Consider the following 25,184-nt stretch of genomic DNA (forward strand, 5'->3'; position numbering starts at 1 on the left):
CTATTGTGGCAACCTTGCCTGCAAAGCGGGACACAAACAGGAAAAACAAGAAGGCACTCATTCCTTAAATACAAAGGAAAGGGATAATTAGATAAGATGGCAATAGCTTGCTCCTGAACCCAGCTAGGCATCAGCTTGCAATGCTTTGCTTTGCCTCCCTCTGTTTTCACTCCCATTCCTTTTCATCAGCCTCCTGCAATGCTATTTTTAAAGACTTTCTGACATTAAAACATGAGGAGAGGACAGAATTAGGGCTCCAGCAAGACCCTTTAATTCATCCTTACACCCAGCACAGGTAGGAAGAAGAATATACATATTTGAGAACAAAGCTACCTCTGTGCGAAGTTTCACCACTAGCTTTTCTGTAATGTTGACTGTAAGCATCAAAGCAAGGGTTGCATCTGTTGGCAGAATATTTTATCAGCAATGTTTTGAAAATACAGTATCCGTATGACAAGATGCAGAGCCTTCATATAATGAGCAATTGTTTAGGGAATCTATTTGCTGAAACAAACCATCATGCCAGGACAGGATGGCGGAGGGGTAGATAACAGAAAGTGTGCTTATTGCTAAATTGTTTGCCAGGGTTTATCACAACACGGAGACGCATTGGACTTAATCTTCTTTTTAGAGCAATCTAATGAATTTGTTTACTTCTGCCTCCAACCACAAAACTTTTGAGTTAAATTACTCTATTCTATCCTGAGAAGGCATCCGATAAGAGAGTCCTTCCTGCTTCCTACAGAAGTGCAGTCTATGCTTATCGCTCCCCTTCCTCCTCCACATTCCTCATTCCTCAAAAATCTCTTTATTCTTCTCCCTTCTCATGTTTTCCTTCCCAGTGGAAAAACAAAACAAAACAGGGAACGGCAGACCTGCAGCAAGGCCAGAGGATTTGGGAGATAATAATGATATACCCGCATACATCCAAAGCAAGCAACAGTGCTGTTCTCCTCTTACTAAGGAGTTCACCTGGACCATGAGAGTCAAGCGCTCAGAAGCCAAGGCAAACAGTGAGGCAACACACGGTACACATAGTATTAGCTGTATTAATGCACAATCCACGCAGCTTTCAGATTCCAAGCCTTCAAGTACTTTCCAAAAGAATGCTAAGTATTTTTATAACTCTCAAAAGGCCACTAATCACACTGTGCCTTCTCCTCTTGATGATACCCTCCGTCCACTTTTCAGCCCAGTGTGGTACGTTTATTAAGACATTGCATTCAGAAACCCAGACACGCTCATATATTTGGTTTGTCCAATGGAATGCCTGGCCATAATTTAAGGTTTTGATACCATGGGGCAATATGAAAGAGTCAGGCCTAGCCAAATTCAGTTCTAAGCTAGAAAGGAGAAGGGTTACTGGTGAGCCATTGTGGCCTAGGGTCTAAGTCCTGGACTGGGACCAGGCTCAGAGCACCACAGAGCCATGAAACTTGCTGGACTAGCTTCCTTGCTTTCAGCCTGTTAAAGGGTACCTTTTTATATGAGCTCCCTCCAGTTCCTTGTTTTTGGATTTAACATCTGTAGGGCAATTTGGGCTATAAGGCAAATTCGTAGATGTTACATCAGACCAGTTTTCTGGCTGCGTTACTGTAAAGCCTTCTCATAGCTCAGCAGATCTCTCCTGCCTTTGTATGTGATTGCATAAAAGATTCCCTTAAGGCCACATCAATCAGTAACCAAATGATAAAAGGCACTCTATGTGGAATTTTCCAAGGAAGGTGTCTGCAGGTCATGTGAATAGTGTAGGCAGAATATTTCCCCCCATCATGAAACCCTATAAAGAGTCCACATGGGGCTTTCCCCCAAAAAAGTGAAGCTCTGGAGAAGTTGCAAATGAGATCCTCATTGATTATAAAGTTCATACTTGCATGAGAAGGATTAGGAAAAGCAGGAATGTGAGGAAAGAAGCAAGGATGAAACGTTGCTAAGAAAGGATGGAAAACGTTAAGGGCTTCTAGGGACAGAAGGAGAATTATTAGCAGGCATGGGTTGTTCAGGAGAAAATGGGAGCTCAGGGCTGAGGTCTGGTGAGAAATATTTGCTTCAATCACTACATTTAATTAATATTGCAATGTTCCTACAAAGCTGCGTTCTACCCCAATTTTATAATATAGCTTCTTCAGAGAGTAACAGTGATGTTCTCCGTCTCTCTCTGCCTTCAACTCACTTGTCAGCTTATCATGGCTCCATGGTTTTTCTAGGGTTTTTCCTTGGCAAAGAATACCAAGAGGTAGTTTCGCCACTTCTTTCTGTTGGCGGTCTCCCATCCAAGTACTAACCAGGGATGGCCCTGCTAAGACATCTATTATTGCTAAAGGTTGCCCTGTTGTGCTATCATGAGGCCTGGGGGGAATGCCAGGTTTGAAGAAATAAAAATGTATAGGAGGAATGCAAGCAGGAATGTCCCCCCACAAAAAGCAAAATGAAAACCCAACCCAAAAACATGACAATAAAGCAAGCTCAGGATAGTAACTGAATGAAGGGAAGGAGACACAGAAAATTGGATGAGGGAGGGAATGGAACAGAGTGTCCTAAAGGAAGGCATGGTTGATGGACTGGAACATTAAGCAGAAAGAGTCCAGGATATACTACAAGTGGGACTGCAATGCAAGGAAAAGACCAAGTGTCACAGCCATGATAAATGAGATGGATGGCTGCAAGGAACTGGGTCTTTTTGGGGGGTGGGAGATATCTCCCATTCCCTGGAATTCTCTTTCAAAGGAAGCTTATCAGGATGAACGGCACACTGTCAGCCCTTGGGCTTTAGATGAAGACGTTCTGCTTCCAAAGGCCCTTGGATGACCTGCAGGGCTGTCCTGCTTCTTGGTTTTTAGGACGCATTGTGAGTTTTGAAGCGTTTCCCAAAAACAATGTTGCAATCTTTTCATCTGTTGTGGAATATGGTAGTTTTATTTATTCGGTGAAATGCCTTTTAGGCTGGGACACCCTCCAAGAGCCAAGATATAAATGAATCAAGGAAGAATTAAATAAATACACATCTGAACGGAAGATTTCAAATTGCATCTGCTGCAGTGTACTCTACATAAATGTTATTAGACTCGGGCTAATTTGCCATCTTAAAAGTTTGTTTGGCAACTCAGAAACATGGGAAAGAAATTACGCTAACAAGAGAGTTAGAAAGGCTGCTTTAGATGCAGCTCAAGCAGAAGAAAACCAAACAAGTTCTCCAGGAAGCTGGATTTAAATGAGAACAAGCCTTTGTACCTTTCTGCGCTAGGAAAGCATGCTTTCAACTATTAGAAAGGAAGCAGAGAAAGATACATTCATTCATCCATTCAAAAACACACACACACACCCTGCTTCTAACTCTCACTATGAACAACTGAGGAAGGCATTCTCATTTCACAATTAAAGCCAAAACCAAGATGCATGTGTTCAATTAAAACTCTCCATAGCCCTGATGTTGCTTCATACCAAACCAAGCATATTTCTGAAAAGTACAAAATCATGCTTTGGTTGAAATCTACTCCAATGAGACATTTTTAGGGCACAGTAAGAAAAATGGTTCTAACAGTTAATTTCTATATTATGGAATGTGCCCCTTGAAAACAAGACTGCAAAGATGAGTTTCATAAAATGATTGTTGGACTGGCTTGGAGGGGGATGATTTTGACCACCAGCAGCCAGGATTTAGGAAAGTTGCTTTCTTCGGACCACAGTCTCCTAGTCAATGTCTAGAGAATTTGCAGAAGAATTACATGATCAAACTGCATATTTTAAACATTAATATGCATAAGACATTAATCCGCTCAAAAAGGCAAAAAAGCAGGGGCAGACATTCAAAAGCAGACCCCCTCAATTAATAACAGCAGAGTTTATACTATAATTTCACTATGACAGTGTTCAATAGAGGCATAGAAAGCAATCTCAATTGGGAAAAAATAGTGTACGTATTTACAACACACACATGGAAGCAAGACTGTTACAGAACTGTGTGTGTGTGTCTGTGAACCTCTATTCCTTTGTGTTTCCTGTATTTGTGTGCCATAAAAGAGCAAGTGGAAATGGCAGCTTTTGCTTCTCAGTTTTCCATCATGAATGCGGTATTATACCCATGACAGCCGCAGGTAGCGTCCAATGCATTGCCCTGTCATTACTGCGTCTCTTCCCTGTTTCAACAGCATTGTGAATCTGCTATCTTCCATCCCACCAACAGCAAAACTTAATTCCAGATGCTTTGTTTCCTTGCTCCTCCGTGAAAGGCTACCTCCTGTTCTCTTGGGAGAGATGCTCCTGCATCATGGAAAGGTACCATACTCCAATTTGAAAGCAATTGTGTCAGTGATGGCACATTGGGTGGTGTTCCCCCAATATGCCTTGGAAGAAAATGTGGTGGTTGCTGTTCCATTTCAGCAGTCATTGCAGGAAGAAATTTGGAGGCAATGCACCTTGGACTGGTTCCTGGGATCCAACATAGGATCCCAACCCTGGGAAGCTTTCCACTCCTCTACTCTTCTACTAGTCCTTTGCTTCTAAGAAGGCTGGAAAAAGTAAGTTCTTAATTTCCTTGGAAAATTAATTTCCTTTCTACATTTTTGTTGCACATAAATTCTCATTGACTCTGTACACAGATGTGTATGTACATCCATGACATATGCACACTCTCCTGTGGGAATTCAGTGCTAGAATCAAAGGGGTTTTCCCTATGCTGTCCTAGCCCTAAGCCGCATCATGTCCTTGTTCCAGCCCTCTCTCTTCTTCCCAGATGCAGAGGCTTATCCAGCATTTTTCATGCCTGCCTCATTCCTCAAGAGACAGGGCTTTATAGTTTGGGAGTCATTAGAGCTCTCTAGCTGAGAATTCTAAGTACCCCTCCTCAAACTGCAAATCCCAGCATTCCTCAGGATGGGACCCATGATCAAGTGCAATAGTAGCGCTATAACTGTGTAATTTGAAAGGGTACCAGGGAATGTCTAAGTTTTGTGCACTTCACTGAACCAAGTGATATTGATAGATGCATGCCAAATAATTGTAGTTGTTCAGAGAGATGGGGGGGAGAGGCAGGGAGAGAGAGAGAGAGAAACACTCTTAAAATTACTCTGATATCCATTCCTACAGCCACATTCATGTTTTCATGCTACTTTCCAAACATCTCAGCATTATCCTCCAACTGGAAAAGGAACAAGAACATCCAACGCCTCTCTTTGTTTTCTGGTTCAAATAGTGTAAGGTCTGCAGCTCCATGTTAGCCCTAGAAAAGACATTTCTTTCTTTCTTTCTTTCTTTCTTTCTTTCTTTCTTTCTTTCTTTCTTTCGGCTGTGGGTAAAAGCAGCCCAGGCTCATTGGGGCTGGAGTGTTAGGGGAGGGAAGGCAGTGTTAGAGAGAGGGAGAGAGAGAGAGTCTGATGTTTTCTGAGGTCCTTTGCTGGAGAAGGAAACAGGAACGCAGCCTCCGCCAATGAAAGGCGCAGAAGTACCACAGAGAGTAGGCAGGTTGCCAAGCAAGCTCGGCAGCGTGACCGAGCTGCATTGAGTTTCTTTAATGAAAGCCAGGAAAGAACACATTACACAGTGTTTCTTCAGAGAGCTAAGCTAGCCTCCAGTGATTGAAATCAATAAAAACAGTCGGCAAGGGGCCCAAGTGGGGGCAGAACCAAGCCTCTGCCTTAGCCTTCCCTTGGCTTTCTACTTTCTCCTTTTCCTTAAAAGTTAAACTTGAACCAAACAGCACGCTACTCCTTGTAGCACTCGGCGGACTATTTGGGAAACCATTCTCTTTTTTTGGTCAGGGGCCCTGGTGAGCAGACAAGGCGTTTCAAGCTTCCTTCCAGCTCAGCCCTCTCTGCTCTCTTTCACAGCGTGAAAGGACTGAAAGGATTGTTTTGAACGTGAAACCTGCCTTAGGAGGAGGACGCCTCCGGACAAGTGCCTGATCTTGCGTTTCAGGAGGAAGGCGGTGATGGCGATGGGGCAGAGAAGATGAAGTTTATAGCAGAACAACATTCACGGAGATGAAAGGAGGAGGAAAACATGGGATTTTGTTTGGCAGAAAGCTCCCTGTCTGGACAGAATGTCAACTGATGCGGAGTGGAAGTCTGAAACTGGAGAAGAGGGTCAGCCTTCGGTAAAGCAGAGCAGGAAAAACAGCCGAAAACCCATCTCCTCTTAAGAGTTCAGGATCAGTCTCTGGTAAGTCTCTGGGTAGTTTATAGCATTTTGTCAGAAAGCCTGAAGTTTGAAGAGAAGACACTCATTTTCATAACTGTCTTTAAAAAATACATTTTGGCATGCTTTCTTGTTAATGCTTTGTAAAAGACAATGTAAATGCAACCTATTCTAGCAACGTAAGAGTTTTGACAATTCGTCCAGGGCAAACTATGGGTCACAAGGAAAGACCAAAAGTGCGCAAAGCCTGGGGAAACGGGTTTCTTTCCTTCTTTATTTGTCTCACGGTGTTTTTGTTTAGTTTGATTTATTGACAAGAGGCTGGCCATTACATAACTCCACCCGCTCCTTAAAGGACACTGCGTTCCACGCGTTAGGAAGCCTGGGCCGCTGTTTTCATTGTGAAACAACACACAGGCCCTACAATGAAAGCAAACTGCATTTCTGGAAGTATCAGTAATGGCTCTCAAATGGAGCATGCATGCACTTGATTCGTTTTGCAGAAAGCCTCGTCCACTTTAGCAGCTCTATAGAGCACCTTAAGCAGTCTGCCTGCTTTCTAAAAACCACCAATGTTAATGTTTGTTACGCTTCTCAGAACAGAAATGCAGGGTACAATTTAATGATTGTTATTTTTATATGAAAAAAATGTATCTGTGTGTCATAAGAAAATATTCATGTAAGGATACAAGAATCATACATGAAAACAAGAAGCAAGTACAGTGGGAGCTTGGTATCTGCTGGGGTCTGGTTCCAGGATCCTCTGTAGATACCAAAATCCGTGGATGCTCAAGTCCCATGATATACAGTGGGGTAGTAAAATGGTGTTCCTTATATAAAATGGCAAAATCAAGCTTTGCTTTTTGGACTTTTTTGAGGAGAAGAATATTTTCAAGCTGTGGATGGTTGAATCCATGGATACAGAGAGCCAACTGTAAATCAAGACTTTCCAAACCACCTTCCTCCCTTCTTCCATACTAATTCAGGTTTGAATGAGGCTTAATACGTTTTGCCTTAGCTGAGGAAGAACCACTAACTGGTGCTCATTTCATGAGGTTGTGCTGCATCCATAGGTGAAATGCACAACAATGGGACAGATGATAGTCATGCTGCCAAATGTCATGACTTTGACATGACTTGAAATTTGGAATCGGGGGGGGGGGGGGGCCCAACTTGCTGCCCATAATAATTCTAGAGGGAAGAGAAAACACTCAGTTTGGAATGGCTGTGTCCTGAACTGGAACTGATAAAAGCAAGTGCCTTTCTTCCTAACAGGTTTAGATTAAAATAGACACACACACACACACACTTCACAAGTGACATGACTTCCAGCTCTTCAGGTGGCACTGTCATAAGATGCTTACCTTGTGGATCTACTTCTGCACAAATTCTGCAACAAAACATGACTCTGAGTCTATTATCCCCTCAGTTGTAAACCGCTCGGATTCCCAGGGATTGGGCGGTATATAAATAAATCCTATTATTATTATTATTATTATTATTATTAAAATGTCCCATCTGTTTGGATGGGGGCTTAACAGAGTTCCACACTGCTTTCAACTCTTACGTGCCTTTCATATTACACAAATATATAGCAATATGATACCTTTTAACAGCCACAATTACATCCTACAGAATTTTAGCATTTATAATTTCGGAAGGACCCAGAGTTCTTTGGCTGGGAATCATAAGTACTCCTCCGCAATGTGTAAATCCCAGGATTCCCTAGGATGGAGCCATGCCAGAGATAAAGTGGTATCCAAGTGCTATGATTGTGTAGTGCGAAAGAGATCTTAGTTCACAGAAAAGCCTGAAGTCTGGCTGATGTTACACCAATGGAAGACCAATAAATAAGACTCTGCAATAGTAACAAAGAGTCAGGTACACATATACACAAAAGGGTTTTTTGAAACAAAAAAATAGTAATGCATGTGATAGCTGGGAAAAGTCAAGTATAATGATAATGAAGTGGATAAACTTTCCACACATCCTTCAGCTAGCTTTCAGCCTGCCCTTCCACCTGACGCTGGAGGCTGTAGTTATTTTGTCCAGTCATCCACCTTGACATGCTGCCAAAGCCTCAGTGTTTTCTGGCTGCATGAAGTCCCTCTTGGGGTTTGCACTGGCACCAGACTCCCAAGGTTCAGGTGATAGGCAGACACAGCAGCAAAAACAACAACAACTGTGTAACATTTGCTGGTCGCTGTCAAGTAACATTAGTGAAACCACATTTCCCTTCATCTGAAGATAACATTCCCTCTGGTGCTAACCGCAAGGCTTATGATCTAGCTTAATTCAACAATGAGACTGAAGATGGCAAGTCATTCATTATGCTTCAGCCAGGCACAATTTCCACAGCTCCCTTGATAACAGGGGTTCAGCTCCAAAAAAGAGCTCATCCTTTAAAACAAACAAACAAAAACACTTTGCTGGAATCACTTCTTGCATATAGATTTGTCCAGGGCTGAAGTCCCAAGGATGCCTCATTAGAAACACATGCCATGGAAGGTCATGGGACTTATTTCCAAGTAAACATGGTCTAGGACTAGAGGCTGCAGAACAGAAAAGCTCAACCCACAATTGTCAACCCACATTGGCAAAGGTAGGTTTAATCTTTCATTGGTTGCATTTCACGATACAAAAGCAACACTTTCTGTAATGGAAGAATACTGGTGGAAAGGAGACACAGTCATGCTGCACAGTACAGAAATGATAAGCTGTCACAGTAATGGTAATATTGATAGCCTGTATTCATGTGGACTCTCAATAGCAATGAAATGGTGTGACTGACCAGTAAGCAAATGCCACCAGGCCAAGGGTAGTGTCACAAACAGAAAATGTTGTAGATTATGGCTGCATCTGCACTGCAGAATTAATGCAGTTTGACACCACTTTAACTGCCACAGCTCAATGCTAGGGAATTCTGGGGTTTGTAGCGATACTTAGCATTCTCCATCAGTGATCTCTGATGCCAAAACAGGCTTCAAACCCCATGTTTCCAAGGAACTGACCCATGACAGTTAAAGTGGTGTCAAACCGCATTAATTCTGCAGTGCTGGAGCAGTTCTCAGACTGATGTCCAGGGAGATGTGCTTAATTTCTGCAAAGAGGGGCCTGAAGACTTGAACCTGTATAGATTGTATTTCCCATGTGTCCCGCAAGGACCCACAGTTGTTTTGTCTTGTTCAAAGCAGGTGCAATGTTTTTGCACTACTACAGCCAGTTCCTTTTAGGATTTTGTAAAAACACATGTGTAGAAACACCCACTTTCTGAATGGGGGAATATACCTACCACTGGATGATGCAGTTTGGAGATATAGAAATATATTTTTCTTACCTGAGGAGATATGCATTTATTGTACATACAAGTGTAGGGGGAAAGGGAAAAGATATGTCCTGTTTGCCTTCAATAGTAAATCCCCCCTACTTTTGCACATGAATCCACCAGTATTAATTGAAAAGGGATGTCACAAGCTTTCCTAGTTCCCAGCGCCACTCATATCAGCCAGAGAAATCTTCATGCAAATGACTTGCTCAAGATTTTTTTTATAAAAAAAAGCTTCTTGAGAAGAAAAGGTCAATTAATAACTAATTTATATTCTAGATATCATTTCTTAGTTCTAAAGTGTGCATTCAGAGAGTGCTATTACACCTCAGCCATAAACTCATGAAATGGCCTTTGGCAAGTCACTGGCTGCTCAGGATCACATCTGCAATATTACTGTAATCGATGTAAGTGCTGCTGTTAAGAATTAGTGAGTATGTAACTGAAGACTGAAGAAGTACTGCAACTTCTATTTAAGTCAATAATAAGCATACTCAAAAGCTGAAACCTATGTATAGTGCCAAGAGTCAAGTTAATGATGACTGATGTCAAAAATACTGAATACACAGGCGTTTTTGCATTCGTCAGAGTATTTTGTTTCTGCAAGGTGTGCTCACAAAGCTTAAACTGCAACGTCTTGCTTAAACTGCAACGTCTGAGCTGCATGCTGTACCTCTGAACGAACCACTGGCCCTCAGGACTGACTTTCATAAAAGTTTGAGCATACAGCAGGAAGAAAGAGGCAGAAAAACTCTGTTAGGCATGCAGAACCTGCTCATATCCAAGCCAAACCTTGTGCTCCTATGGGATGATCCAGACACAGACACTGCAGTCAAAAGACTGGATCCAAAGAACTCTGTAACAAATTCCAAGGCTTCAAGAGGCTCTGGGCTTGTATTTCTTGAGCTGCGGCCCCTAAATCTCCCCATCTTCTAAATTCCAGAATGGCATTTGGAAAACTGTGTTTAAAATGACTACTTCATCATCTAATTCAGAATACAGTACAACATCCTGATCTGCGCAGGTGCAAAACCCACCCTAGGCATTCCTGAAGTAGATCTTTGGATCATGTCTTCTGCCAAGGACCAAGCCAAATGGGCAACAGCTTCACTCTGGGCAATTTTACTGTCTCAAAGAGCCAGAAACGATCACCAAGGGAACTGAAAACAAGAGTACTGGCATGTGTGTGCCAATTCTTACTTGTGTTTAATACAATATGGGCTGGCTGTGTACATTCTATATTCGTAGTGATGGATAGCTCTGCAAACCAGTGAGAAAACCCTTGTTCCCTTTTTGCTTCCTGAGTTTAACAAGCCCTGGGTTTTGAACCAAAAGCCACAGACAGCCTTTATTTGTGCCTGATTGCAACTATAAGGAAGAAGGGAAATCGCTGTTCTCTCTGAGGTAGGCCCAACTATTTCTCTGCTTTAGTAAGGAAAGCCTACCCTTCAAGCACTGGAAACCTTTCACCTGTGTAGTAGCTTGCTCTGGCAGTTGGCATCTGGTTGTCATGAAGCGCACTAGGGACCCTAGAAGGCCACAAGAAATGCAGACAATGGCACAACCTTTGCATAAACGGGGTCCTTGCTAGCCAAGGCATATAACATATTCTGAAGATGACAGTTTTATTGGCTATAAATAGCATTTTTTGGCAAGTGAAGCCAAACTCACAAGCAGACAGAGACTCCAAATCATGGAGCAATTATTGCACAGAAAACCACTAACCCCAGGAACACAAAATGTGGCGCCTTCAATTAGCTCAAATTGCTCTGTGGACGCCCACATGCGGGTGCACTTTCTTCCCCAGCTTTCCACATTAACTGAAGCATCCATATATATTATATGGCATCCAGTGATGGTTAGCAATGAAAAGTATCCCACTCCACCAACCTTTTCCTGCATGGAGAGAAGTCAGCTATCAAGTGTCAGGCGATAAATGAGTTCAAGCAGGGGCCATATGCTAAGCAGCTGTGTGAGTTTGGGCTTCGTGTCAGTGCAGAAGCTCTGCTCTGTGCGTTTTCCTTCCTCCACCTACACACAAGCCCACATATGGATGTGCATGGAAAAAGAATAAACCCCATTTAGTTTTCATTCCTGGGATAGCCAAAAACTATATGCTGAGCATCCCTATACCGTTCTGATTCAACAGACTCCTGGCCAGCACACTAAATAAAGAAGGCAAGATTTTTCTCCTGTAATGCTTTCTAATAAGGCAGATGTTAGGTGAGTAACGGCACATGCCAATGGAAAGGAGATAATCTGTGAGCATGAAAAAGGCCTATCCGAATGAGTCTAGGCAGCAGGTGGGGAAATTAGCCATTAGGATGTGAGCGGAGGATAATGGAGAGTGAGGGAAACAGCTTTCCTGTTGTGCCCAAGCAGGAATTAAACTGACAGGTTTCCTCCCCAGAGACAGATTAAACATGCTTTCCTCTGAGAAGCAAAGCTGCATCTGGGTACATAAGTCTGAATCTTTTAAACCTGAAAGAATCCCTCCTATGTTTACTGGGCCAGAAGGTGATGTGTCAAACCATCCTCTCCCAACAAATGCAATGACCAGGGCAGGGGATGGTTTTGTTTCCATGAAGAGCATTTCCAGGCTGCCTGAAGCAGCCATTCCTGATTTTTCCCTTGCTTTATCAGCCCATGAGAATGCCATGTTCCCCAATGACACTGAACTTGTCACCTCCATACCCACATTCCTATGGACATTCTCACAAAGAGACTGCTTATAGAGGTCTGTGCCTGGATTTTGCACTCTACCCCAAGCATTTGAGGAAGTAGATCCGAGTCTACAAAAGCTCATGCTACCAACTTTCACTTAGGGCTGTTACAGACTGCCAGAATAAAGCTGCTTCGGGTCTCTTTGGAGGTATGCTGTTTAAATGATGCATGCATCCCAAGAATCCGGAAGCTGCACCAAAAGCTGCACTCCGGTGCTTAGGAATGGAGTGTGGCTTTTGTGCGACCTCCGGACTCTTAGGACCCATGCATCATTTAAATAGCATACCTCCAAAGAGACCCGAAGCAGCTTGATTTTGGCAGTCTGTAACAGGCCTTAGTCTCAGAGGTGCTACAAGATCCCTTTGCATGCTTATTTTCCAGACGAACACAGCTATGACGCATAGCATGTGCTCTCTAAGAACATTTCCAACAGCAACTCCTGCACTTATGCTTACATTTTTTTACATGCTCATTTATTAGGAGCTGAAATATTATCTCTACTTTTCTGTTCCTTTCCATTGCAAATGCTAAAAGAAACTTTTAACAGTACGTTTTAAACCCAAAACAAACACTATGCGGTTGTTATGCAATCGCATACAAAAGAGGTGACGTTAAAGCAATCATGCTGCAACCAAGTCTGGGATACTTTTAACAAAACAAACACAATGTGCTTTGGCTGCAGGAGCTGCTGCTTCATTTTCTATTGAACTGACTTCCTCTCCACACATCACTACAAAATACATTCAGGAAACACAAGCAAGGCCAGCCAAAATACCATTAGATTTCTAAGCTTTCTAGATGCAGGGATGTCTCTTCGAAGTGTAAGATGCTGGCTTATTTCCTATAACCAGGATGTGCGCATACGTCAATAATCAATAAAAGTTTCATCTCTTCTCCTCCTTTGGTTTCAAAGGCTGCAGCCGCACTGCAGAAATAATCCAGTCTGACACCACTTAAGCTGCCATGGCTCAGTGAAATGGCATTCTGGGAATTGTAATTTTGTTAGACATTCAGCCTTCTCTCCCTGCTGCCTCAACTAACAACAGTTCCCAGAATTCCGTAACATTAAGCCGTGCAGTTAAAGTGGAGTCAAACTGGGTTATTTCTGCAGTGCAGCTGCAGCATACATACATAAAGAAAGAAAGGTAAATATTGGTTATGAAATGCAAGAAGCACAACCTGTACCTTTTCTTAAGACCTTGGATGGTGAACCGCAGTGGGTCTTGGGATCAATGGTGGGAATTGTGGATTGCACAGACTGTCAAAAATGCCAGAAAAAGAGAAAGAGAGAGAGAGAGAGAATGAGAAAAAGAGGGCAGAAGTCTGCTTCTGATTTTGAGAACTATTTCTTTTTACATTCAATAGTGGAGGGGGGGGGAGATAAAACTTATTTTTTAAACATGAATGCCCATTCCTGGGGGCTTCCATATGAAACATCCACCCTTCCTTTTCTTTCCTGCTTGAAAAAGGAAAGTCTTTGGAGTCTGGAGGATTCAGAGCAGACTAGAGAGGAGAGGCACAGGGCTCCAGGACCACCCTCTGCCCTCCCCTGCCTTTGGCAAATGAAGCTGATTTCATCCAAGACTGGCAAATGCACATAACTAATTGTAACCATCCCTTCCCCTTTCCAAGGCATTTACGACAATTACCACTCTTTTTCTAGTAAACTGATATCATAATTTCATTATCCTCTTCTTGGATGAGCAAGTAAACATTGCATTCAGACAGAGCATGGCGGAACATCTAACAACGCCACTGTGGGACTTTACTATTGGCATCAAAGGCATGCGGGTGCCATTTATTTGCTAGGAACACAAAACAAAACCCGTAGGAATACAAATCTCCCTCCTTGTGCCACTGCACAGCACCAAGTCCCTGCAAATGCCACAGCCTGGTGCGCCCCCATTGTGACAACTCAACAGGGAAAGACTAAGATACCATCTTATACACGTCTTCTTTTAAACCACTGCAATTGTATATCTTTAGACCACATTTCCCCCCACAGATCCATTTGAACATTATAACCAAGATTTTGGGCCCAGCTTGTCATCTAGTCTTTTACAGCCTCTCCTTTTGTTTCTGGTTTATGCACTTTTTAAGTTTCATGGTCATCATCTTCACACTAAATAAAACCCATTTTCTCCAACTTCTATGGCATCACATAGTTGTTTTCGGGATAGATGAAAACAGCTTTTGTTCCATTAACAAGCTGTAACCAGCAAGTCCAATAACATTTACATTTTTATGGCTCCCACTTCCAAAACTGTGCTCCGTGATTAATGTATGAATAAACAACTATGAACAAATAAGACTTTAAGAGTCATCTACAAGTTCATCAATGCTAAAAGCCACACAGTCTTCTGTAATGTAGCTGCGACCATAGTTTAAATGCTTTTGATTATACTGTATCTAGAAAATTAAATATGGACAATTGAACATTTCACAAAGTTCAGCAGCGATGCCCAGTTTGGCCTCCCAACTCAATTTATGTTTATCAAGAAGTGATTCAATGTGCCAGTAAACATGGAAATAGCAGTGATATTTCTATAGAAAGAAATTGAAGCGGGGAACCTTCTGAATGCTTTACTGTTCTTAACAAAGGGCTTGTTATATCATCTCCTCTCTAAAACTACTGGTCCTTGATCATTTAAGTATCCGCTTTTTCGGGCATTTTAACGGAGTACGAAAAACAACACCTACCCAGACAGCGAGTGACTACTGGCACTATCATCCGAGCTGGAAAAATCAATTTGACTTCAAAGGACATCCAAATTATACAGCTGCTTACTGCGTGAAATGTTATTTTGTAACTTTCCAATTACAAGTGATGTCAAACTAGTTTCAGGGTTTTTTCCGAGGCTCTGGTATTTTGATCTGCACTTTGAAAGATACAAAGAATGTTTTCACACACAAAAGCAGCACACTTCTGCGGCTGGCTGAATGAAAGAATGTCTGAATGCTGTTAATGTAAGGAAGTTGGAGGAAAGAGTGTTTTAAAACCAAGTTTGGGTTCTGCTGCACAGACTGGGCAGCTTCAGGGTCAGGGTTAGGTTCAGGGTTCAAGTCAATACAGAAATTAATTAAAAGAATGCCATCTCAATTATTGCATTACAGCCTCTAACTGCAGATTTCTTTGCTTCAGATTCCAGTGGTACTCGGAAACATAAGCCGTACTAAATTTGTTAGTCTTTAAATAGTCACAAGGCATAATAATTTTGCTGGTTTTGCTACAACAGAGTAACATGAATATCTTTCAGGAAATTACACAGTGGAAATACTCCAATAGCAGAAATGCTTCTCATAGCATCCTTTTCAATAAGGGGCTTCAAACACCATTAGCTCTCTCTTTTTCTCTTTCTTACATTCCTTGAAACTGACTGCAACTTATGGCAACTTTATCCTAGGGTTCTCTTAGCAAATTCATTCAGAAGACATTTCACTGTCTTCCTCTTGGGTTGAGAGAGTGTGACTTTCCCAAGGTTGCCCAGTGGGTTTCCAGGGCCAAAAAGGGATGCAAATCCTACCATCCAAAAGAAATCCAAAAGAAAGTGCACCACATGTTTCAAGTCTCAGTACATCATGGAACCAAATTGTCCAATGAGAAAGTTAGTATGAGAACAGCTTTGGTATTCATTAACCATGTGTTGTAATGATGCCTGGGATGGCATGAATTTCTTCTGGCAGGATCCAGGGTTTGCAACCTCTCTTTTTTTTGCCTTTCAACACCACTCATGTTGGTAACACAAAAGTGCTTTTGAAACAGGTCTCAGTTTCAAAAGCAATTTGCAAGGTACATCGGGGAAGTACTGCTTGAGAAACGTGCGCCCCAAGTTCCCAGAGAACACAAGACACACAACTTACTAGTCGCGTTGCGCTAAGTTGCGCGTTTTAGAAGAGTTTCTCAGTCAGAAGCAATCCTCTTGTTTGTTCTGCAACAGCTGGTAGAACAACAAAGGTAAACAGACAAGTATATGTGAGGAGCGCTACACAAACATTTGTGTGGATGTTTGGGTATACAAACATTTGTAAGAATATGCATGAGGATGCTTGTGTATACATACGTTTGGGAGGGATCCAAACTAGGCATTCACTCCCAGGGCTGTGGAATACTGCAAAGAAGAGCAAAGTACTCAAGGTAGTCCAGGTGCACTTAGTTATTCTAACAGGATTATTCTGGCCTGGCTATAATGTGAAAGCAAAGCAAAGGTAAGCTTCTCTATTACACTGTGGAAAAGAATAGGATTTTTAAAAACCATTATATAAGGGGTTGGGGGAGGCTGCTGAGGAACGCAAGTCAAGTCACTGTGACGAACTGTACTGGTGCAGATTTAGCAGTACATTTCTGTTCTAAATGAACTTGCAGGGATTATTAACATGGAGAACAAATAATACTAACGGCATTATTGAGGAGAGATAATGGGACTAGGAGCAAAGCCAATTTTTAATACTGAAAAACTGCTGCCTTGTTGTGACTTACTGGCTTTTTTTGTTGCAACAGTTGTGGTAGGAGTTTTATCTTCTGCTTGTAGCTATGAAACACTGCCGTTGGGGGTCATTTTGCACTCTGTGTCTCTGCCTAAGCTCCATCATCCTGTGAGGTTTATTTTTTTCCCTATCAGAGCTTTTATGGGGAATGAAATACAGTCAGTAATAATGAGGTCGCATCTTGATGCCAAAACCCTCTCAAATGAATTTAACTTGAAAAGGTACATTGGGATTGAGAGGCCAACAAGTTGCAGCATAAATCAAATCCTCTTTTGAGGAACATTCATACGCAGTGGAGACGTTCCCTGCTGAGAAGATCAGCCATGCTGGGAAAGCTTTTCCGAAGGACAATATGTACAAGATTACTGGTTTTCCCATCTGGGGCACAGTCACAGGGGAGTGCAAGAGACACCTGAGGTGCGCACAAAGTCACAAAACCGGCACATGGTGAGGCTGAGCAGCACCTAACAATACAACAAACACATGCACAATTCTGTAACACAATACAACATTGAAAAAATGCAGAAGTTCCTTGGCAAACATATCAAAATGGAAAGGGTAGGAACTTTGAAAATCAGTTCCAGGAATCATTGGGGAGATGTTAAAGCATGATGTTGATGGGTTTTTCCTGATTCCACTATCAAGTAATGGGTAGTAAACGTCTTTCTGAAGGCCACATTCTACATGCTAAAAGCACCGTTTGCTCTCTGCTGTCCAAGATCCTAAAGGGAAAAATGCGACAGTTGTTCCTTTTAGGCCGAAGCAATAATTAGATCAGAAGGCAAAGTTCAAGAACACAGTAATGCACTTATGCATTAACAAGAAGACTGCTCTGCTCCATGGTAATTTGCCAAAACCATTTCCTTCCCTCGGCATTAACATTCTGATCGCCTTCACGTCATCGTCAAAAATGTGTGATTTCAACGACATCCTGAATGTAGCTTTTCTTTAATTCAGTAAATGGAATATCAGATGCTATTTACCGATGTGCTATAAATATTTCAAAGAGAAGCAAATGTTCCATTCATACAAACTGAGGCTGCCGGAGGGAAAAGGGGATTTTCAAAAACCCTTGTGGACATTTATATGTATATTTATATTGGCCAAGAATCCTACGGTCCACTTACTCCAGATCCCTCCGCTTCCATCAGAACCAGTAGTAGTCCCTTAACCTGTCATCCTCCTGCAGACTTTCTGTGCGTGCCGGAAAATGTAACAGCTAACCAGGATGGCATCTTGGTTAGCTGTTACATTTCAGGCAATACAACGAGTGCATGTCATCTTAAAGGATGCCATCTTAAAGAGTTGTCTTCTGAGATCTCTTATGCCAAGCAACAGCTGCCCAGCCCATTTGTACTTTAGTTTCCCAATGCTTTTTAAAGTCAACTTAATGGAGCGTGCACAGGACTGCCAAAGACCTATCACCATTATCAGCTTTATTTGTACTGTACGTTTAAATACACAAAGTGCTGAATAATCCTGATATTTTTCTTTAACCTTAAACACTTTATGAGGTACCTAGAATCAATTAAAAAAAACTGTTGTGGAAGCCGGAGCAATTGCCAACAGTTGAACATAAAATAAGACTGCAGTAAAACCATAATCCATGCCATTAAAAACAACAACGAAGCACCCACATCCATTTGATTATTTCAGGTCAAATTTGCTTTCTCTTAAGGGCAACGTATTAGGGTACAATGAGCAATTCCAATTTCCCCAAGGCCATCTGCAGAGCTGCACGGCTGCACAGAGATCTATGCTTTAAGTTATGCACATCCAAACATCCATTATTATGCACTGTAGCACACTGCCCCCAAATGTCTAAAAGCAGTTTGATGCATCTGAACCTGAAGGACAACTGAAAGAACTATCCATTTGCACTCCATGTTTCTGTGCTCTGGAACAAAGGAAAGAGGACTGGAGATCTCCATTGCGGTGCCAATGCACCTTTCCAGCATTACCTTCTCATCCAGGCTCAGCCACTTCCTGTTACACCTGTTTTAAATATTCACTGTTTAAGGAATATGATCATCAGGCTTCTCCCAGAGATGCCCTTAAGTCATATTCTTTATTAATGATAAGCCAGAGCATGTTGGTCAGCATCACTAAAAACCTCCTCCTGCTAAGAACTGTGCCAGCAAAGAGGAACTGAGAGTAGGGGGCATGACACACTGAAACTGCCATAGGTAGTGGGGTCTCTCATCCTTCCCTTTTTTGTTGTTGTCTTCTGTTTCCCTGCACCGATTATTATAGTACAGATTGTATGTAGAGAGATCTTGTAGCACCTTGGAGACTTAAAGAAAGAAGTTGGCAGCATGAGCTTTTGGAGACTAAAGTCTACATCCTCAGATGCAGATGGAGGTCAGTCACAAAGGTACTGCAAGATCTCTCTACATACTGATTCTAGACTAACATGGCTATATCTTTGAATTCTACTCTTATAGTTGTATGTGTTGTTTTCAAAATATGCAGGGAAGCTCAATGGTCTACCAAAAAAATTAACACTTTAAATGCATAGAGCACTTGAGTGTTTCACACAGATGACTTTAATCATCAGTAAAACAGCCCCGTAAAATCAATGGGTATTCTTGTCTATTTATTGTCATATAGGCTGAGGCAGGGAGGCAAGGAGGGAAATTTGCTTAAGGTCATGTAGTCAGTTCATGGTGGAGGTAAGATGCAAAACAGGATTTCCTGATCCATAGCTCAGTCTCTTTGCCATCATGCACCACAAAACACTCCCAAACTACAAGATACAGTTGAAGTATGTGTTGCTGTATCTGCTGATCTCTTGCAATAACCTTGCTGAGACGACATCCAGAGTTCATAGACTAGCTAGCAGAACTGTAAATTATGGCTACACTGTTTAATCCTTCTCGCTTTGGAGGTTTTACAAAGCCTAAATGATTTCAATTCGCTGCCAGGAGGAACTGAGGAAAATAATCTATGCTTCTTTGGCAGCAAACAATTTCTAAGAAGCTGATGGTTGGGGATTGGGGGGGGGGACGGCAAGATTGCACCACACACAGTTTCACTCCATCATAATGAAACTTCATTTGCAGTTCCTCTCATCGGAGTTTTCCTCTCTCGTCTGCTACAAAGGATTGCCAAAGTAACACTTGACAAGAATGTTAAGAAGGGCCCTGCTTGTTATTGCACTGGAGAGATCCCTTCCACAGAGTTCATGTTCTCTTACCACACTGCACAGCATTGTTAGAAAGCCATTTGTTCAAGCGCACACTGTTTTCTAGAGGGAGCAATGCATCAGTACTGTGAAGGGGGGTATCCTTAATAATGGACTCTGGAGATTTCTAGTTCTCCCATCCTAGGACTTCCCCCCTTTGTATAGAATTACCAAATGCAGAGTTAAGACAGCTATCTGATCTAAGCTTTCTGTGTGGGATAAAAAAGAAAAACAGTGATCCATCTGTTTTTCACATAAAAGGATGGAAGCTTTCTCTTGTCCCCTGTGTTTTCTCCCATGCCCTATGAATTAGTTGTGCGCCTTCACGTCACTTCAACTTATGGTGACCCTATACATAGAGTTTTCTTGGCAAGATTTCTTCAGAGGATGTTGGCCACCGCCTGCCTCTAAGGCTGAGAAAATGTGACTTGTCCAAGATCATGCAATGGTCTCCACGGCTAAGCTTGAATCTGGAGCCAGGTATTCCAGAGTCTTAGCCTAATGCTGAAACCACTATACTATGCTTTTTGTTGTACAAGAAAGCCTTCAAAATACATTTGGAGGGGCCATCACTTAAACTATGCTCAGCTTGCTGAAGCTTCTCTTCTCTCCTCCTCCTCCTCCTCCTCCTCAGCCTGCCTTACTGGAAATGCAACTGCTTCCTCTATACATTTTCCATGCAGAGGCCTATTTCTAACAAGAGAAATGCTGCTGCAACAGCAGGGCTGCACTCTCTCTTTCTCTCAGTGGAGGTTTCAAACACACAGGGTCTCACTTTAAAACTAGAAGGGAGTGAAAGAGCAAAGGGAAAAAAGCTCCTACCGAGAGCATTGTTCATTGTTTTCCCAAACCAATCTAGTAGCCATAGTGGCAGTGAAGTGGCAAGATTTATTGACATTTCCCTTGTATATTTGTGTGCCACTTCTGCAGACCTGAAACCTTGGGAGGGTTGAAAAAGCCCTACTCTTCCAGAAAGCTCTTAATGTCTTAAAGATTGTATGTGGGTAATGGAGGGGTAGGATGAGAAGAGAAATGTAGATTCTACACTATGAAGAGCTTTAAAGATTAAAAATCCAATGCCAGGACACTGAATTGACTTAAAGCTCACTAGTGGCTGGTGAAGTTCAGCAGAAGAGTATGCCATCATGCAACCGTTTTCAAGCTGTTTGCCAGCACAGCCCCACAGAAAAGTGCACTGCAGTAGTCCATCTGAGATTATAACAGTTTAACAAGAGAGTTAAAAGTACACCTAAATGAGCATCTGTATAAAGCGGGATGGAATAACCCAAAGAATAAGGTTCTGTGCAGAGCGGCCAACTTGGCCTCTACAATCTAAACACATCTGCCACACCATCGTTGACCTAACACTGAACTTCCATGGCTCTGCTACTCAAGATTAGAAATGCAAATAAGCCCCTGTATAGGTTTCATAAGTTGAAGAGATAAAGGATCCCCGATCTTTGCCTCTTTTGCACTCATCCACTTCAATAGGAAGGCTGCAACTAACAAAAGGAAGTTCAGGGCAGGGAAAGAAACCATCCACCAGTAATAAAATCCAATATTAAAAAATAACAAGAAATGGGAAACTTTTCTTGTCTCCCATATCTTTTTTAGAACGGTGAAGAGCCGTGCCATTGCTCAACATAAGCAATACTCTTATTAAATCCCCTGCAGAGTGGTATTTCCCTATTGAGGGATGTGTGCAGTTGCTGCTGAAATGAACTCAGATTGTGCATATGTGCAACACAGAAGTACAGGGCGCTAATGAATTTTAAACAACTGCAGGAACCGTTTATAAAATCATATAAGCTGCTCAGAGGTAGCTTTTATCTCAAACAGACTGATCCAGGCCTTGATGATTCTGTCAAATTCTAATGCAGAATGTATTACTGGGGACGTTTACACAGATGGAACAGAATTTACACCTCGACTGTGTACTGAATAGCAAGTGTAATACAGAGCCACATCAAGGGGAAATTTTATATATATCTGGGAGCATTATTCATGCCGTCAATCCTGTAGGAAACAGCAATGCTCTTCTGTGAATGTTGGGCACAAAGACTGCCACTTTTCCTTGCTGGCTTAAAAAAGGGGGGGAAAGATAAGCCTTTGCTGCTAGAAGCACATAAAGACCAATGCAACTTCGCGTGACTCTGAGAAGGCCTAAGAGATAAAAGATGTGCCTTGAGCTGCATTGGAAAGCCATGCAGATAAGAGGACCTTGGAGACTGGTTTAGGTTTCCACCACCAACAAAGAGGATTGTGGTACCTTAGAGACTAATCAATTTATTGTGACACATGCGTTTCTAGATTAGAGTCCACCTCACCAGATCATGAGGTGTTATCCTTAGTTAGTGAACACTAACGTAATGGGGATTCTGGATTCCCGCCACTACATATGTTACATTTACATCTAGGCCAGTGATGGTGAACCTTTTAGAGGCCGAGTGCCCAAACTGCAACCCAAAACCCACTTATTTATTGCAAAGTGCCGTGTCCCTCTGGCTTTCTAGTAACAAACTCAGGCAAACTCTGTGCTGGGGTGATGGCACATGTGCCCACAGAGAGGGCTCTGAGTGCCACCGCTGGCATGTGTGCCATAGGTTCGCCATCACTGATCTAGGCTCTGCATATAAATGTCATAGACACAGTTATATTTTACAGTCCTTTGGCCCCACTGTTCACTTTTTTGCTCTCCCTGTACCAGGGCTGGCTTTTCAACGGTTCAATGGGTGCAAGTGCTCCAGGCCCCTGACTGGCTAAGGGCCCACTGCTGGAAAGAAAAGCTGTAGTGTTGCACATTTTCTCCTTCCTCAGTTACTTCATGAATCTCCCAGTGTTTCTGTTACCATCATCGTTTTGTAAGTTGCTGGAGTAACTGAGTAAACAATTCATGGGATCAGCCTCTTAATCTCACCCAAGTTGCAGGGCTGAAAGTGGGTTCACACTACAGTTTTTGTGTGTGTGCTGCATTTTAAGTGTACTTTGCATGTATTTATGTAATTGTCTAATATGCCACAACTCCTACAATAGCTCACACATGTCCATAAAGCCCCAGTTTTGGAACTGCTCCAGGGCACCAACTACCTTAATCCAGCCCCACCAATTAAAGACACACATCCTTTGATATAAAATGGGCTCTGGTCCAGAAAAGCTTAAGATGGTAAACTTATTTTTCTTCTAGCTGCCACAAAAATCTTGTCTAGTTTTCCTACAAAGCCTCTTCCAAATGGTCTCTAGATCTGAACTACTTCCCTCATGCAGTCATTCCTTCTCTTTCCCAAGCCTATTGGGTGAGCACCATTTCATATGAAGCCAAACCACCACACAAGGAGATAACAGCAGGCTTAGAAGTATCCTGATGATTTCAGAAGTCTGGGAGGAAGGAAAGAAAGAAAGGAAAGCCTCAAAGCCCTAGCAAAAAGATTTGAGGGGAAAGAGGAAAAGATCTGTACTCAGAAAATAGTGGGGGTGCGAAATGAAGCTGAATGAAAGCCCTGCAAGGACCTTCTACATGCAAAGAATGGCCCTTGATACTTGGTGCCCGCTCTCCTTTAAAAGCTGTTTGAAAATTGGATTCTGGCATTATGGGTTCCAAGAAAAAACACTCACATTAGTCAGGTTGACAACTGATGTTTAAGCAGGGACCTAATTTCAACAGAGCAAGAACTAAAGGTCCTGCAAGACTGGCGATGCCTAGTGACTCAACTATCCCATGATAACACTTTCCCCTTGGGAATAACAACAGGACCTCTAACAAAGCCTCTCCCCCACCATCTGTTTCCTCATATGAACCAAGATGCAGGCCAGCAGGAGTAAGAAGTTACATTCCTAAGGAGCAAATTCTGCAAAAGCTTCTGCCACTGTTGAGACACGGTGGAAAGGGGTTTGTGGCTCTTTTGCCTGCAACTAGCCATGAGGAAAAAACCACTTGCAGGGCAGCTCCAGTCAGCACTAAGGTTTGATATTCGAGTCCAAAAAGGATCCAAGAGCCAAGGGAACAGGCATTTCAACTTGGCATGGAGTGCTTGAAAAGGTCCCCAAGGAGATCTTGAAGGGCCACCTCCATTGCACCCACATTGGCCACCCCCTTTTTTCTCAGTGTCCAACTGGATACCGGACAAGCAGTTGTCTATCCCTAGCCTTAAGCAGAAACAAATTAAGGCTCCCTAAAATATTTTTATCTGGGGGAAATAATATGCATCAGTATGCCCACGGTTCCTATACAAAAAACCACTGTAGCGCAGTAATATTATACAAATCGTTCTAGTCTTATTATTTTATCTTAGGGCTATCTTATTAAAATAATGCTACAATGTTTGACAGATTTAAAGAAACCTTCCACAGTGAAACTTGACATGCTTCATTGCGTCTGCTTTTAACATGCTTCGCCATGTCTGTTTTTAACTCATTCAGAGCTGCTCTGAAGTCTACTCCCCTTCGTGCTTCCATGGTTTGCCTGAATTTGATATAGGTTTTATTGTGCAATGGTGTTAGAAGGTTTAACCATTTTCTAACTAGGAAAGTGCCTTTTTAATAGGTTATGGTTTTTATTAAAACATGCAGAGAGACAGCAGGGCTCTTTCTCTGGAGGGCTGCAGAGGCAAGCCAGCCTCGGGGCAGCAATCAGACCTCATGATTAATGCCCCTTCGCCCTCCTGACTTAATCACTGAGAGATATCGCTGTGGAGGGCTCGATTTTGTAACAGCCCTCTCGGCCAATCGCAGGGCACAGCCACAGCTTAAAGGATTATGTTGTGTATGTATGTGTTGGGGGAGGTCACAGGAATATACGGGGAGCAGTGCCACTAACAACAGGGATGCAGCGGAGTCAGCATTCCTCTCCTAAGCTCTGCTATTGTTTACTCTTCGTAGGGATGAGACGCCAGCGGAGCCTCTGCTGAACTCACTGGGAGAAAGTTCCCATTCGAGGAGCAAAATGTAGTTCTGCCTGATCAGAAGAAGCGCATGTGCTGAAGCAGGGCAGCAGGTGAGTGGTCGGCCGGCTGGCTTTACGGCGTGCTCTTTCTATAAAGATAATAAGAATGAAAGCTGGGACACGGTATTAATTGTTATGCATGCAGACAGCTAAGGAGCAGCAGCATAGGAGTCCTGCAGCAGAATGCAGCATGCAGCTGGGATGTGATTTGGGAGTCAAAAGAAAAGCAAGTATATGAAAGCACTGTATGTTGCTATCTATGCTATGTTTTCCAAAAAGAATGGGGAAAGTATGGATTTGCAGGATAGATCTCAGTTCTAATTAGACCCCAGCTCCTTTTATCAATAATAATAATAATAATAATAATAATAATAATAATAATAATAATAATAATA

The 25,184-nt window shown here is 42.4% G+C and overlaps 2 protein-coding genes across 7 annotated transcripts in view; one reads left to right on the forward strand and one right to left on the reverse strand.

The window, feature by feature from the left end:
- The window catches only part of C8H7orf50 (chromosome 8 C7orf50 homolog), a 92,136-nt gene that overhangs the window by 18,477 nt on the left and 48,475 nt on the right, over nucleotides 1–25,184 (reverse strand). The window contains exon 1 of one of the 3 annotated variants that reach the window (XM_042480634.1): nucleotides 876–948. The exons of 1 other annotated variant lie outside the window; for it this stretch is intronic. In XM_042480634.1, the coding sequence (XP_042336568.1) occupies nucleotides 876–923 (48 nt within the window). In that variant the 5' untranslated portion in view covers nucleotides 924–948. Of the gene's footprint in view, nucleotides 1–333; nucleotides 414–875; nucleotides 949–25,184 lie in introns of those variants that run through there. One more of the 3 variants, XM_042480633.1, reaches the window with a different exon arrangement.
- Nucleotides 5,393–25,184, forward strand: part of GPR146 (G protein-coupled receptor 146) — a 33,504-nt gene continuing 13,712 nt past the window's right edge. For all 4 annotated transcript variants that reach the window (XM_042480626.1, XM_042480627.1, XM_042480625.1 and 1 more), the window contains exons 1-2: nucleotides 5,393–6,156; nucleotides 24,726–24,840. The gene's annotated coding sequence lies outside the window, so the exon portion shown is untranslated. The remainder of the gene's footprint in view (nucleotides 6,157–24,725; nucleotides 24,841–25,184) is intronic.

This window comes from Sceloporus undulatus, chromosome 8, assembly GCF_019175285.1.
Source record: "Sceloporus undulatus isolate JIND9_A2432 ecotype Alabama chromosome 8, SceUnd_v1.1, whole genome shotgun sequence".
Lineage (NCBI taxonomy): Eukaryota > Metazoa > Chordata > Lepidosauria > Squamata > Phrynosomatidae > Sceloporus > Sceloporus undulatus.